The sequence below is a fragment of the Muscardinus avellanarius genome (assembly GCF_963383645.1).
Source record: "Muscardinus avellanarius genome assembly, chromosome: 3".
Classification (NCBI taxonomy): domain Eukaryota; kingdom Metazoa; phylum Chordata; class Mammalia; order Rodentia; family Gliridae; genus Muscardinus; species Muscardinus avellanarius.
In genome coordinates this window covers 7,420,697-7,435,023 of record NC_137788.1, presented here as the reverse complement: position 1 = coordinate 7,435,023, position 14,327 = coordinate 7,420,697, and the positions used below count along the sequence as shown (strand labels likewise).

At 50.5% G+C, this 14,327-nt stretch overlaps 1 protein-coding gene across 1 annotated transcript in view; it reads left to right on the top strand.

Annotated features, from left to right (window-relative positions):
* Positions 1–959: 959 nt before the first annotated feature.
* CLSTN1 (calsyntenin 1) overlaps positions 960–14,327 on the top strand; it is a gene marked incomplete at both ends in the record, with an annotated part of 54,511 nt that continues 41,143 nt past the window's right edge. Inside the window, one exon of the mRNA XM_080691275.1 lies at positions 960–1,044. Within this exon, the coding sequence (XP_080547401.1) occupies positions 960–1,044 (85 nt within the window). The remainder of the gene's footprint in view (positions 1,045–14,327) is intronic.

Here is a 14,327-nt window from a genome sequence, read left to right as displayed (position 1 = left end):
GCTCTAAGAAAGGGGAGGGCCCCCAGAGCCCTGAAGGGAGCCCCGCGGGTCCTTCTTTTTTTTTTTTTTTTAAGATTTAAAGAAGTTTGCCGGGCCTGGAGGATCGCGGTTCGCGGACAGCCTCAGCTACTTAGTGAGGCCCTCTGCAACTCAGTGAGACCCGGTTTCAAAATAAAGAATAAAAAATAGGGCAGCGGGTGTAGCTTGGAGGTCAAATGCCCCTGGGTTCCATCTCCAGACCCGCAAAAAAAAAAAAAAATAAAAATAAAAAATAAAAAAAAAGAAAAAAGAAAAAAAAGATTTAAAGAAGTTTATTAGAAAGATAGAAATATAGAAAATAGAAATACAGCTCCATACCAGACTGGCATGGTGGGGGGTGTGACTCGAAATGAATACACCCCACCGGGGTCCTTCTTTAACCATTTGGACCTCTGCTTTTCTTTCTTTCTTTCTTTCTTTCTTCTTTCTTCTTTCTTTCTTTCTTTCTTTCTTTCTTTCTTTCGCTCTTTCTTTCTTTCGCTCTTTCTCTCTTTCTCCACTGGGGATTGAACCGAGGGGCGTCCCACCTCACCTCTCGCGACCCCAGCCACCCCCTCCATGGGGTAGAAAGGACCCCGGGGTCCCGGGGGCCGCGGGCTGGGCGGGCCGCGCGGGGGTCGCTCTTTGGGCTCGGCGGTCCCGGCCGCGCGCGCCCCCCCGCGCGTCCCCGCCCCGGCCGCGCGCGCCCCCGCCTCCCCCCGCCCGCCCGCGCGCGCCCCCGCCTCCCCCCGCCCGCCCGCGCGCGCCCCCGCCCGCGTGCGCGCGCCCGCGTCCCCGCCCGCCCGGCCGGGTCCCCTCGCGGCCGGAGCGCGCGCCGCCATCTTAGCTGCCGCCGCCGCCTCCAGCCCGCGCGGTCGGAGGAGGGAGCGCCCGCGGCCGGCTGCTCCGCCACCGCTGCCGCCCGGGCCGCCCGAGCCGCGATGCCGCGAGGCCGCGCCGCGCCCGCCCCGGCCGCCCGGCTGCTGCTGGCCGCGCTGCTGCTGGGCGGGGGCCGGGCCGCGCGAGGTGAGCCGCGGGGCTGCGCCCCTGGGCTGCGCGGAGACGGGGGGCCGGGAGCTCAGCCCTGCCCCAGAGCGGGCGACGGGGGGCCGGGAGCGCAGTCCTCCCCCCCCCGGCGCGGGAGGCTGGGGGACCTAGGGACCGGGAGCTCAGTCCTTCTTCCCCAGAGCGGGATGATTTTGGGGTGCCTGGGGGCCGGCCGAGAGCTCAGCCTGCCTTCTCCATTGCAGGTTGACTTGGGGGGACGTGTGGGCCGGCCGAGGGTCAGCCCGCCTTCTCCATTGCAGGCTTATTTGGGGGACGTGTGGACAGGCCGAGGGTCAGCCGCCTTCTCCATTGCAGGTTGATTTGGGGGGACGTGTGGGCCGGCCGAGGGTCAGCCGCCTTCTCCATTGCAGGTTGATTTGGGGGGACGTGTGGGCCGGCCGAGGGTCAGCCGCCTTCTCCATTGCAGGCTGATAGAGGGGGGACGTGTGCACCGGCCAAGAGCTCAGCCCGCCTTCTCCATTGCAGGCTTATTTGGGGGGAGATATTTGCAGCCCCCCGAGGGTCAGCCCGCCTTCTCCATTGCAGGCTTATTTGGGGGACGTGTGGACAGGCCGAGGGTCAGCACGCCTTCTCCATTGCAGGCTGATTTGGGGGGCAATGTTTGCCCTGGCCGAGGGTCAGCCCGCCTCATGGCAGGCTTATTTGGGGGACGTGTGGACAGGCCGAGGGTCAGCCCGCCTTCTCCATTGCAGGCTGATTTGGGGGGCAATGTTTGCCCTGGCCGAGGGTCAGCCCGCCTCATGGCAGGCTTATTTGGGGGACGTGTGGACAGGCCGAGGGTCAGCCCGCCTTCTCCATTGCAGGCTGATTTGGGGGGCAATGTTTGCCCTGGCCGAGGGTCAGCCCGCTCATCGCAGGCTTATTTGGGGGACGTGTGGACAGGCCGAGGGTCAGCCCTCCTTCTCCGTTGCAGGCCGATGTAGAGGGGACCTGTGCACCGGCCGAGGGTCAGTCCCACTTCCCCCTGGAGGGCTGGTTTGGGGGGACTTGAAGGGAAGCCTGTGGGCCAGCCGAGGGTCGGCCCGGGTGGGGGGCTGTGTACGTGTGCGGTGTGCGCGTCGCATCCAGCGGGGGTGCAGGCAGTTTTTGGCGCGTGCTTACATAAGAGCCCACTCCTCCGCACCTCTCCCGAGATCCGGCTTCTGCGGCTGCACCGCGGACACCACGACTGCGCCCCTTTCCGCCTCCTCGCTCAGCGCCCCGACTTCTCGTTTCCCTCCCACTTTCTTCCCCAAGGAGAGAGCCCGATGAGAGCTGTGACCCGGCGGCGGGTCGCGCATCCGCGGGGCTTCTGGTCTTGCGAGGCTTGCTTGTTTGGCCTCGACTAGGATTGTAGGACCGAGATGACTTCATGGCTGGGAGGCAGATAGTATTTGCTGCCTTTTTAACCTTCATCCTCTTAACCTTTCCAGCCTTCTATGCTTTCTCATTCTGCCTGGTCTTGCCAACGAAAAGCTTACGCATTGCAGATACAGGCTCCAGAAATGGTAAACATTTCCCTTGGCCTCGGAGCAAAGTAATCTTAGGTGTCTTCTATTGAGTACTGGAACCTGTTCTTCGGATATATTTTTAAATCAAAAGAAATTTTAGGGAGGGAGGGAGGGAGGTTGTTAGAAGTTGAGATGAAATCGTCCTGTTCCAGTTCCTGGAGCTTTGCAACCACCTCTCTCCTCCACACGACACACGGAGAGGAGTCTGGTGTTTACTGATTAAAGGGCACGGGAGGAAGTGTTCTTTTGTTCTGACATCTTCGTGTGAGGATGATAAACTTTGAATACTTCTTTTATTTCATTTCTAACATTCTGCCCACTCTGCTGAGTCCAGAGCTTAGTCATGAAGAATCGAAATGCCCTTGATTTGATTTAAAAGTTACATCAAGCTAGGTTTAAAATGTTTGTTCCAGATGTGAAATGAATGGCCAAGGGGAGAAAAAAAGTGTTGTTGTTGGTTTTTTTTGTTGTTTTATGCAGTACTGGGGATGGAACCCAGGGGCATTCTACCTGAGCTGCACCCCCAGCCCTATTTTTTATTCTCTATTGTGAAACAGGGTCTCACTGAGTTGCAGAGGGCCTCACTTAGTAGCTGAGGCTGTCCGCGAACCGCGATCCTCCTGTCTCAGCCTCCCGAATGCTGGGATGACAAGAGTGCGCCACCACGCCTGGGTAAAAAGAAAGTCTTGAGAAAAATCTCACACATTAAAAAATATATATGTGCTTGGAATGGGTATTTTAGGACAGTTCAGCCAGAGATAACATTTCTTGTTAAAAATCCACGGCTTTAAAGTCTGTCCACGCACCGACGTTTGCCCTCCATTACTTAACTGCCTTGGCTACACGGCGTAACTTGCAGCCCTGGAATCCCTGCATTATGGCGGACTGACGGGAATCCTACGGGAAAAGCGTGTTGACTACCGGAGTCATTCGTGATCTGCTCGTTCTCTCTGAGCTTTTCTTGATGCGGTTGTGGTACTTTGGGATTCATGTCTACAAAAAAAAAGAGAAAAACATCATTTGTTCTGTTGCATTTGTCAGTTTTCAGCGTGTATGTTAGAAAATGCCTTATGAATATTGCACGAAATACTAATGAAACGATTTTGTTTGAAATATTGCAAATGAATATTGGAGGCACTTTCTGCGGGGCTCGGTTGAGAAGATCGTCATTTCCACGAATGTCTGAGGTTTCTTCCTTGTAGTGCTGGGGCTGGAACCCTACCGTTGTGTTCGACCCTCAGCCCCATGCTCTGGGTTTTTTAAATTTTAAGGCCGAATCATAAGCGAGCAGCTGTGTGTATTCCAGCTGCCTTGAATAATTATGAATGGGATAAAGATCACATACAAACTCCTGGAATGATCAGTGTTCTCATAAATTGCAATTGACTACTAACTAGTTGCTTTGTGTAGAACCCCCAAATTTCACTTTGCTTGTAGGTATCTTCGCAAATCACAATGTTAAGGAGATGTCCTTGTCATGCCTGCCAGAGTATCTACAGGTGTGCAGGCAGTCTGCCCTCTCTATAGTCAAGGAGATAAGGAGATTGTGGTTTTTTTTTTTTGTTTTTTTTTTTGTGGTACTGGGGATTGAACCCTGGGACATTCTATTTTCCAGCTACCCCTAGGCCTTTTTTTTTTTTTTTTTTTTTTTAAACTGGGTCTTGTTAGTCTTTTTTTTTTCATTTTTTGCACTATTGGGGATTGAACCCAGGGACATTCTACCTCCGAGCTATACCCCCAGCCCTATTTTTTTTTTTAATTCTTTATCTTTAAACAGGGTCTCATTCAGTTGCAGAGGGCCTCACTAAGTAGCTGAGGCTGGCCTTGATCCTCCTTTCTCAGCCTCCCAAATGCTGGGATGACAAGCTTGCCACCACGCCTGACTGCTCTTGCTAGTTTGATGAGGGTGTCACTGCTTCCTGAGGCTGGCCTTGAACCTGTGATTCTCCTGTCTCAGCTTCCCAAGTATTGGAATTGGGGGTGTGCACTGTCATGCCGGGCTAGGAAGTAGAAATCGAGATAGAGAAAAGAGAAAGCTATGTGATATTTTTTCCCCCGTAGTGCTGGGTATTGAACCCAGGGGTGCTCTACCTCCAAGCAACACCCCCAGTCCTGTTTTATTTTTTATTTTTATTTTTATTTTTTTTATTTTTTGGTGGTACTGGGGTTCCCGGAAGCCTTTCTACCTCCAGGCTACACTCCCAGACCTATTTTTACATTTTTATTTGGAAACAGGGTCTCCTAAGCCAGGGCCCGCGGCTGGCTTCGAACCTGCGCGATCCTCCTGTCTCTGCCTCCCAAGCGTGCGCCACCACGCCCGGCGTCCTGTTTTATTTTTTACTTGGAAACAGGGTCTCATTAAGTTGCTGAGAGCCTCACCTTAAGTTGTTGAGGCTGGCCTTGAACCTCTGATCCTCCTGTCAGCCTCCTAATTACTTGGATCACAGGCCAGTGCTACCCTGCCTGGCCTATGTGAATATTTTAAGATAAATGTAATCATGTAGTTTATTTCAAAGCCAAATTATTAATATCCACTGTTATTATTATCCAGTTTACACACAGACTTCTCACTATCCTATTTGAAATTTTCTCTTTCTAAACCCCTGAAACTAGGCCTGGCGTGGTGGCGCACGCTTGTAATCCCAGCGCTTGGGAGGCTGAGACAGGAGGATGGCACAGGTTCGAAGCCAGCCTCAGCAACTTAGTGAGACCCTGTTTCCAAATAAAGTATAAAAAATAGGTCTGGGAGGATAGCCCGGAGGCAGAAAGCCTCTGGGTTCCACTCCCAGTACCACAATAAATAAATAAGTAAACTCCTGAAACCTCTTTTTCCTACTTCACCTTTTGTTTTTGCGGCATCTAGCCCTTTCTGGCTCCCTTGGGTACTTACTTATTTACGCGTGTGTTGTCTGCTTCCTGTCAGTAGAACATACGTGCAGAGGTAGAAGCGTGGCTCCGCGGCATCCATCCCAGTACCGGTCAGCAGGGGCATTTACTGTGATGGGGTGAGTGGGGGGGTAACTAGAGTTGTTCAGATAGCAGAGCGTTCTACTTCTTGATTTTCACTTGACAGATCATCGTTGTTTACTGAAAAACATCACAGGTAATCAGCAGAGTTAAAGCAGACTTCAGTCCCGCAGCGTGGACGTGGGATTCGCTAGACAATATTTCAAGGGCCCGGTCTGCCGGTCTGCCGATTGCCTCGTTGGGTTTATCAGACCATAAAAAATTTGGCTAAATCTTGAGAGCTATAGCTGCCATGTTGAGTCTGGTGTTTTGGTTTTTTTTGGTGTGGCACTGAGAGTGTACCTCTGGGCTGCACTCCCACTATATATATATATATATATATATATATATATATATATATATATACACATACATACATATATATATATATTTATATATATATATATTTTTTTGGTACTGGGAATGGAACCCAGGGGCATTCTACCTCTGAGCTACACCCCCAGCCCTCTTTCTTTCTTTCTTTCTTTCTCTCTTTCTCTCTTTCTTTCTTTCTTTCTTTCTTTCTTTCTTAGGCTATACTCCCAGACCTATTTTATACTTTTTATTTGGAAACAGGGTCTCACTAAGTTGCTGAGAGCCTCACTAAGTAGCTGAGGCTGTGTGTGAATTCGGATCTTCCTGCCTCTGCCTCCCAAGTACTGGGATTATACTCTCTTTCAAAATAAAACATAAAATAGGGCTGGGCTGTAGCTGAGAGGAGGAATGCCTTTGGGCTCAATCCCCAGGAACACAAAATACTTTAGGCCATACACAGAAAGACTGGATCACTGTTATTATTGCTTTCTAGGATAGGAAAATATAATTTTTTAGACGAAGTTTTCATTCATAAGAGTTGAACAAACATAGAACATCAAATTATCCTGAAATCCACCAAGAGTCTGTTACTCTTGCCTTCTGGTTGAGGTTTCCGACCATTACAACTTGCTGCTTCTGTGGCTTTGATTTGGCAGGGGCAGAGTTGCTTCAAAACAAAATAAAAATCCACTTTTCTTTTTTTCTTTTTTTTTGTGATACTGAAGATTGAACCCAGGGGCATTCTAGCTCTGAACTACACCCCCAGACCTATTTTTTATTCTTTCTTTCTTTCTTTTTTTTTTGTGTGTTTTTTGGTGGTACTCACTAAGCCTCACTAAGTAGCTGAGGCTGGCCTCGAACCCGTGCGATCCTCCTGTCTCAGCCTCCCAAGAGTGTTATTCTTTATTTTGAAATAGAGTCTCACTAAGTTGCAGAGAGCCTGCTTAGGTTGGCAGTGAACCTGCAATTCTCCTGTCTCAGCCTCCCAAGTATTGGGATTATAAGCGTGTGCCACCATGCCTGGCCTCCAACTTCTCTTTTTTTTTTTTTTTTTGGTGGTACTGGGGTTCCTGGAAGCCCTTCTACATCCAGGCTACACTCCCAGACCTATTTTATATATATATCTTTTTATTTGGAAACAGGGTCTCTTAAGCCAGCGAGGCTGGCTCTAAATCATCGCGATCCTCCTGTCTCCGCCTCCCAAGCGCGGGGATGACAAGCGTGGCCACCACGCCCGGCCAACTTGTCTTTATAAATGAAAATGTAAAATGTTGATTTGCTACAAAATACAGATTTAAATAGTGCATTAAGAATACGGTCATAATGTCGGGCGTGGTGGCGCACGCTTGTCATCCCCGCGCTTGGGAGGCGGAGACAGGAGGATCGCGCAGGTTCGAAGCCAGCCACGCGCGCTGGCTTAGGAGACCCTGTTTCCAAATAAAAATGTAAAAATAGGTCTGGGAGTGTAGCCCGGAGGTAGAAGGGCTTCCAGGAACCCCAGTACCACCAAAAAAAAAAAAAAAAGAAATAGGGCCGGGGGTGTGGCTCGGAGGTAGAAGTTTTGACAGGAGCAGAGGCGGTCTCCTGCTTGCGCGTCCCTTGCAGAGCGGCCGCCATCTCAGAACTAGACTGCCGCAGTCAGTCGTCCTGGATTTCTTAGGATTTCTCCCCTATGTTTTAGACATATTTTTGCCCACTTTCTCATTTAGCTTTAGGATATTATTAGATTAAAAACTTTCACAAGATCTGTTGCTAAGTTTTTTATTTTATTTTTAAAGGTTCTCGGCAGAGAGTCAATTACTTCAAAGGAACTGAATTGAGAACATCTTTAAAACCTGTAACATATATCTGAAGGTTAATTTCCTTCCATTCCAGAACCCCAGGGAGAAGAGTATGTTAGCGCTGGGCGTGGTGATGTACACCTGTGATCTCAGTACTTGGGAGGCCGAGATGGGAGGATCCCAGCTTCCAGGCCAGCCTCAGCGGCTTAATGAGGCCCTCAAAATAAAAGGGCAGAGCTGGGCATGGTGGCACACGCCTGTAATCTCAGTACTTGGGAGGCTGAGACAGGAGGATCTTGTGGTGGTGGCCAGCCTCAGCAACTTACACCCACTATAACTCAGACCCTGCTTCAAAATAAAACATAAAAATAGGGCTGGGGATACGGCACAGAGAGGTAGAATGCCCCCGGGTTCAGTCCCCAGTATCACGCGCGTGCGTGTCCACACACACACACACACAATTGTACAATTCATGATGTTGGTGTAGTCACAAAGTTGTGCGACCATCATGATCACTGTCGATAATTTCAGAATATTTTCGTCACCCCAGAAAAAAAAATCCTACGCTGCTGACAGCCACTGCCCTCTCCTAGTCTCTGGCAACCGCAAAGTGTGTTTCTTTCTAGATTTCTTATTCTGGACATTTCATGCCAGTGTGATCACATGACACGTGACCTTTCGCCACTCTACTTCCACTTAACTGCGATGTTTTCAAGGCTCATTCATGTCAGAGCGCGGATCGGAACTTGCCGGGCGTGTTGGTGCACGCCTGTAACCCAAGACCCACGGGAGGCTGAGGCAGGAGGATCGCAGGTGTGAGGCCAGCTTTGGCAACTTCGCAGGACCCTGTCTCAGAATAAAAAGTAAGGACGACACTAGGAGCAGATGCCTAGAATTAGTGGGCGGTAGGGAAATTCTTGTGTCTAACTTCAGACCGCCCCCAGAGTGGCTAAGCCAACCCACATCTCGTAACCTCTGTGACCGCTCCCAGGAGCCTTTGCCCAGTTGTGTAAGAGCGTCCTCTTTCCCTCCTTTCCCTCTTCTCTTTCTTTTTTTTGGAGGGTGCGGGCATCTGAACCAGGACCTCGGCATGCTAGACAAGCAGTCTACCACTGAGCCACGTCCCAGCCTTTGTTTTAGGGTTTTCTTTCTTTTCTTTTTTCTTTTGTGCCTCTGGGATTGAACCCAGTGCCATTCTACCTCTGAGCTACACCCTTCACTGTGTTTTATTTCTTATTTGGAAACAGGGTCTCTAGATGCAAGTTCCATTGCTTGCTGAGGCTGTCCTCGAACCTGTGATGACCCTCCTCTCTCAGACTCCCACCTACAGAGCCGCATCTTGAGAGTTTCTTTAGAGTTTTAAGTTGCTGGTTTTTTCGCACTCTGGGGCCAAGTGGCATCCCGTCCACTGTCCCTCCCTTGTTCTCGCCCAAGTCCTCACTACCCAGGACTTTGGACTAAGTTGGAGGGGACTTCGAGAGGTCCTCCCTACTTTTGTAGCCTTCCCGGGAAAACGCGTTCCTGCGGATGGCTCAGTGCTGGCTGACGAAGAGACGAGGTCCTTAAAAAGTGCTTAGATGTCTGGCTGCGCTCCCCAGGGCTGGGTTTAGCCCTCTGCCCTCTGGGTGGCACCCGCCCTACGCCTCTGATTTTGCCACCTCTCCCTGGGAGAGGCCTGGAGTGTTTGTGGCCCAGACCCCCCAGGCCCTGAAATCCTGCCCTGATCCCAGGACGCCGCCAGGAACAGCTCAAACTCCACAGAGCTGGGAAAAACACCAGAATTCCTGAACTGCAACTTGTTTAAAAAATGACATTTCTTCATTCATTACATTTTTTGTTATGCTAATTCACTGATAAGTATGGTTTGTGAAAAAGCAAATTATTTTGTCTGGATCTTTGATTTTATTCTTTAACTAACTACTTATTTATCCAGTTTTCAATCACAGTATAAAACACTTAGCAATATGTCTTTAGACTCAAAATATATTTTAAAACTCAGAGAGATGAACGCACCTTTGTTTGGTGTATAAAATGTAACAAAGACATGCTGAGCTCTTCCTAATATGCACAGCCTCTCCTTTTATTTTATTTTTTTTTATTTTTTGGTGGTACTGGGGGTGGAACCCAGAGGCTTTCTACCTCCGGGCTATACTCCCAGACCCATTCTATATTTTATTTGGAAACAGGGTCTCACTAAGTTGCCGAGAGCCTCACTAAGTAGCGGAGGCTGGCATCGAACCTGCGCGATCCTCCTGTCTCAGCCTCCCAAGCGCGGGGATTACAAGTGTGCACCACCACGCCCGGCCAGCCTCTCCTTTTAGAGAACGTTTCTTCCCCCTCTCTCTCTCTGGCCCCTCCTCCTTTTCTGCAGTGCTGGGGCTTGAACCCAGGGCCTCGCGTGCTGAGGATGAGGTCTGCACTGAGCTCCTCCCGGCCCCGGGAGCCATTTCTTTGGCAGTAGCCTCGGCGTGTCGCCCCTCTCTCCCCCATGTTGCAAGGGACAGGTTATAGTAACTTGCCGAGAGACCATGAGAACGAACGGGGAGGTAGAGGCCGAGAAATAGGGTTGCTTATGATTTGGGGGATTAAAGCCCTTGTGTCAAACAGATTTTGTTTACTTTTAAAATACCTTGACTAATTCATGTCAGTTTCCTATTACATATGGAATTAGTAACAAGGATAAGGGAGAGGTAATTAAAATTCTTGGATAATCCCTAATCTTTTTTTCCTGCCATGCATTTCAAACATTTTCAAATAGGAAGTAGCAGAAAGCACCGGCTTGAGTTCACTTCCCTCCTGGGCGCCGCTGGGCTCAAATCGCTGCCGAAGGAGGCTGGCGGAGGCTGGCGTGGGGGTCAGGTGGGCGCGGCGCCCGGCCAGCGGCGGGGTCCTCTGGGGTCCTCAGGCCGCACCATCAAGCCTCACGTGGCAAGGGCAAATCTTGCTTCCGAGCTTTTTGCGAATATCCGTTAATACCTGCTCAGGGTTCTAGGACAAAGAATTTTCATTTGGCAAGGGTATTCAAAAGGCCATGCCCGAGTGTGTGAGAGCCTGCTTCCACTTAGCTGAGCACGTCATAAACGTTCAAAGCCTCGGAGATAAAATAAGTACTGGGAGACAGGCATGATGGTGCACGCCCGGAAGCTCGGCACGTAGGGCCAGGATGTCGTAACTTAGCCAGACCCTGTTTCAAAACAAAGAAATTAGAAAAAGGGCTGGGGGTGTAGCTCAGGGGTAGAGTGCCCCTGGATCCAATCCCAGTACCCTTCCACACACAAACTGGGGCTGGGGGTGTAGCTTGGGGATAGAGTACCCCTGGATTCAGTCCCCAATCCCACACGCACTCTGTGGGGGCTGGGGCTGAGTGGTAGAGTACCTGCTACTTTGGGGTCGGTCTCCAGCACCTCCTGAATTATTTTTTATATGAAATCTGCCATGTTTAAATCTCCTGTAAGCTAAAACATGTACTACTGGGCTGTCTTTATTTTTTGTAGGGTGCTGGGGATTGAACTGAAGGCTTCACCATGCTAGGCAAGCGCTCTACCCCTGAGCGACGCCCTCGCCCCTGGATGATTTCACAGCGTGACCTCCCTGGCCCTCCTGGTGACTGCCTGGCCCTCCTCCTTCCTCCTTCCTCCCTCTCTCCCTCTCTTGGCACTAGGGATTGAACCCAGGGGCGTTCTACCTCTGAGCTACACAACCCCCAGTCCGGTTTTATTTTTATTTAGAAACAGGGTCTCACTAAGTTGCAGGGGGGGGCCTCACTAAGTAGCTGAGGCTGGCTTCGAACCTGCGATCCTCCTGTCTCAGCCTCCCAATTATTGCGATTACAAGCATATGCTATCACGCCTGGCTGGCAACTTTAGTAATAACGACAGCATTAATATTAGTTTGAATGAAATGTTAGAGATTATTCATGCCACCGATTAATAGATACTTGCTTATTCAGCTGGTTGAATTTGTTGACCCAGTTTTTCTTCAGTTGTTCTGACCTTTCTTAAAAAGCTTGAGCCTTTTTTTTTTTTTTCCCTTCCCCGTGGTGCTGGGGATTGAACTCGGGGCCATTCTACCTCTAAGCTACACCCCCAGCCCTATTCTTTATTTGGAAACAGGGTCTCGCTAAGATGCCAACAGCCTCGCCAAGCTGCTGAGGCTGGCTTCGAAGCTGCCATCTTTCTGTCTCAGCCTCCCAAGTTCTAGGATTATACGCTTGCACCGCCACGCCCGGCTTCCTAGTTTTTGTTTGGAAACAGGGTTTCGCTGAGTTGCAGAGGGCCTCACTGAGTTTCTGAGGCCGATTTCAAACCTGTGATCCTCCTGTCTCAGTCTCCCAAGTGCTGGTATTACAGTGTAGCCACCATTCCCAGCTTTTTTTTTTTTTTTTTTTTTTTTTTGTGGAACTGGGGATGGAGTGCAGGGGCATTGTACCTCCAAGATACACCCCCAGCCCTATTTTTTAGTCTTTTTTTTTTTTTTTTTTTTTTGAAACAGCGTCTCACAGAGTTGCGAAGGGCCTCACTAAGTAGCTGATGCTGTCCGCAAACCACGATCCTCCGGTCTCTGCCTCCCCAATTACAAGCTTGTGCCACCACGCCCGGCCCCCAGATTACTTTTATTTTGAAACAGGTTGTCACAAATTTGTGGAGAGCCTCCCTAATTTGCTGAAGTTGGCCTCAAACCTTCGATCCTCCTGTCTCAGCCTCTCAAATACTGGGATTACAGGCCTGTGCCACCATGCCCAGCAAGCTTGAACTTTTTATCCCTTTAGAAAAGTAACACCTGTGGCAGGTGGTTCTGGGCAAATGATCTCGGTGTTTTTCTGTCACCTGAGGCGTGCCTTAGGTTGTCATCAGGGTCGCAGGAGCCAGAGAGGTGACCGGAGGACGGTCAAGGACGCGCGTGGGATGAACGTCCCTGCCGCATGTGGTCTGCAGTCTGGGTTTCACTGCAGGGCACTCGGCAGCGGGTGACTCAGAGGTCCCAGTGACCTCCCCGGGAGCGTGGCGGAACACCCGCCAGTGCAGGATTCTGGTGCCCGCCCCGCCCAGAATGGCAGCGGGCTGGGTGGGCACGCCCTGTGGCCTGGGTCACTTCCTGAGCCTTCTCAGGGAAGGTGCCAGGAGGCAGCCGGGGCACCGTGAGCGTGGGCCAGTGCGCCCTCTGCTTGGGTCCCCGCTGCCTCGGCTTAAGGGGTTCTCACCATGGTGGGCTGAGGAAGCCAGGGCGGCCGAAAGGAAACCGGGACGGCTGAGCAGGCCTGGGGGGAGCACAGAGGCGCCCTCGGTTTCTGTCTTCTCTGGGAACTCAGCTCAGTGGGGTGGGAGGCCAGGTGAGGATTCGGGGTGAGGATTTGGGGCAGAAGTTCTCACTTGAGAGCAACCATCTGACCCTCCCTCCCTCCCTCCTTTCTTTCTTTCCTTCCCTTTTTTTTTTTTTTTTTTGTGGTACTGGGGATGGAACCCAGGGGCATTCGACCTCCAAGCTACACCCTCAGCCCTATTTTTTACTCTTTATTTTGAAACGGGGTCTCACTGAGTTGCGCAGGGCCTCACTAAGTAGCAGAGGCTGTCTACAAACCGCGATCCTCCCATCGCTGCCTCCCGAATGCTGGGATTACAAGCGTGCGCCATCACGCCGGCTCTTCCCCTTCTTTCTTGTCTGTGATGGGGTCTCCCAGTGTTGCCCAGGCTGGCCTCAAACTCCTGGGCTCATGTGGTCCTCCTACTTCAGCCTCCTTAGTAGACTAGAGACTGACTTATTTTTTAGAGGTACTTTTTTGTTTTGTTTTGGTACTAGGGATTGAGCCCATAGACATCTACCTCTAAACTATAGCCGATTTACTTATTTATTTATTGGTGGTACTGGGGTTCCTGGAAACCCTTCTACTTCCGGGCTACACTCCCAGACCTATTTTAACATTTTTATTTGGAAACAGGGTCTCTTAAGCCAGGGAGGCTGACTTCCAACCTGCACGATCCTCCTGTCTCCGCCTCCCGAGCGCGGGGATGACAAGCGTGCGCCACCACGCCCGGCTTGCCTTTTAATTTTTTATTTTTGAATTATCCTGTCTCAGCCTCCCATCTATTGGGATTACAGTCATGCTACCATGCCTGGTTTAGAAATACATTTTTCTGTGTGTGTGGTACTGGGGATGGAACCCAGGGGCCTTCTACCTCCATCCTACGCCTCCAGCTATACATTCAGCCCTTTTTATTTTTATTTATTTTGAAACAGTCTCTGGCTAAGTTGCTGAGGGTTCTAAATTGCTGAGGCTGGCCTGTAAGCTGCAATCATCCTGTCTCAGCCTCCCAAGTACTGGGGTTACAAGTGTGTTCCACCACACCTGGCTCCTTTCTGAATAGTCTTTATTATCAAAAAACAGAATTAAAGACACTCTAGGTTAAAGGATTCTTACATGAAAGAGTAGAAAGGATTAGATTATCTACCAGAAGAGGAAACCACATTTATGAAAAGTAGGGGCAAAAACGGAATCACCAGTAACAAAAGATACTGAAGATAATGCCGAAACAAACAAGCTGTGCCCGAGCCACAGCTCCCGACCCATCCGCCCGGCCCCAGCCGGGCGCACCCCAGCCGCACTGCCAGGGAAGCCAGATTCCAAGGAAACCCCAAGAGGCTCGTCAGGAAG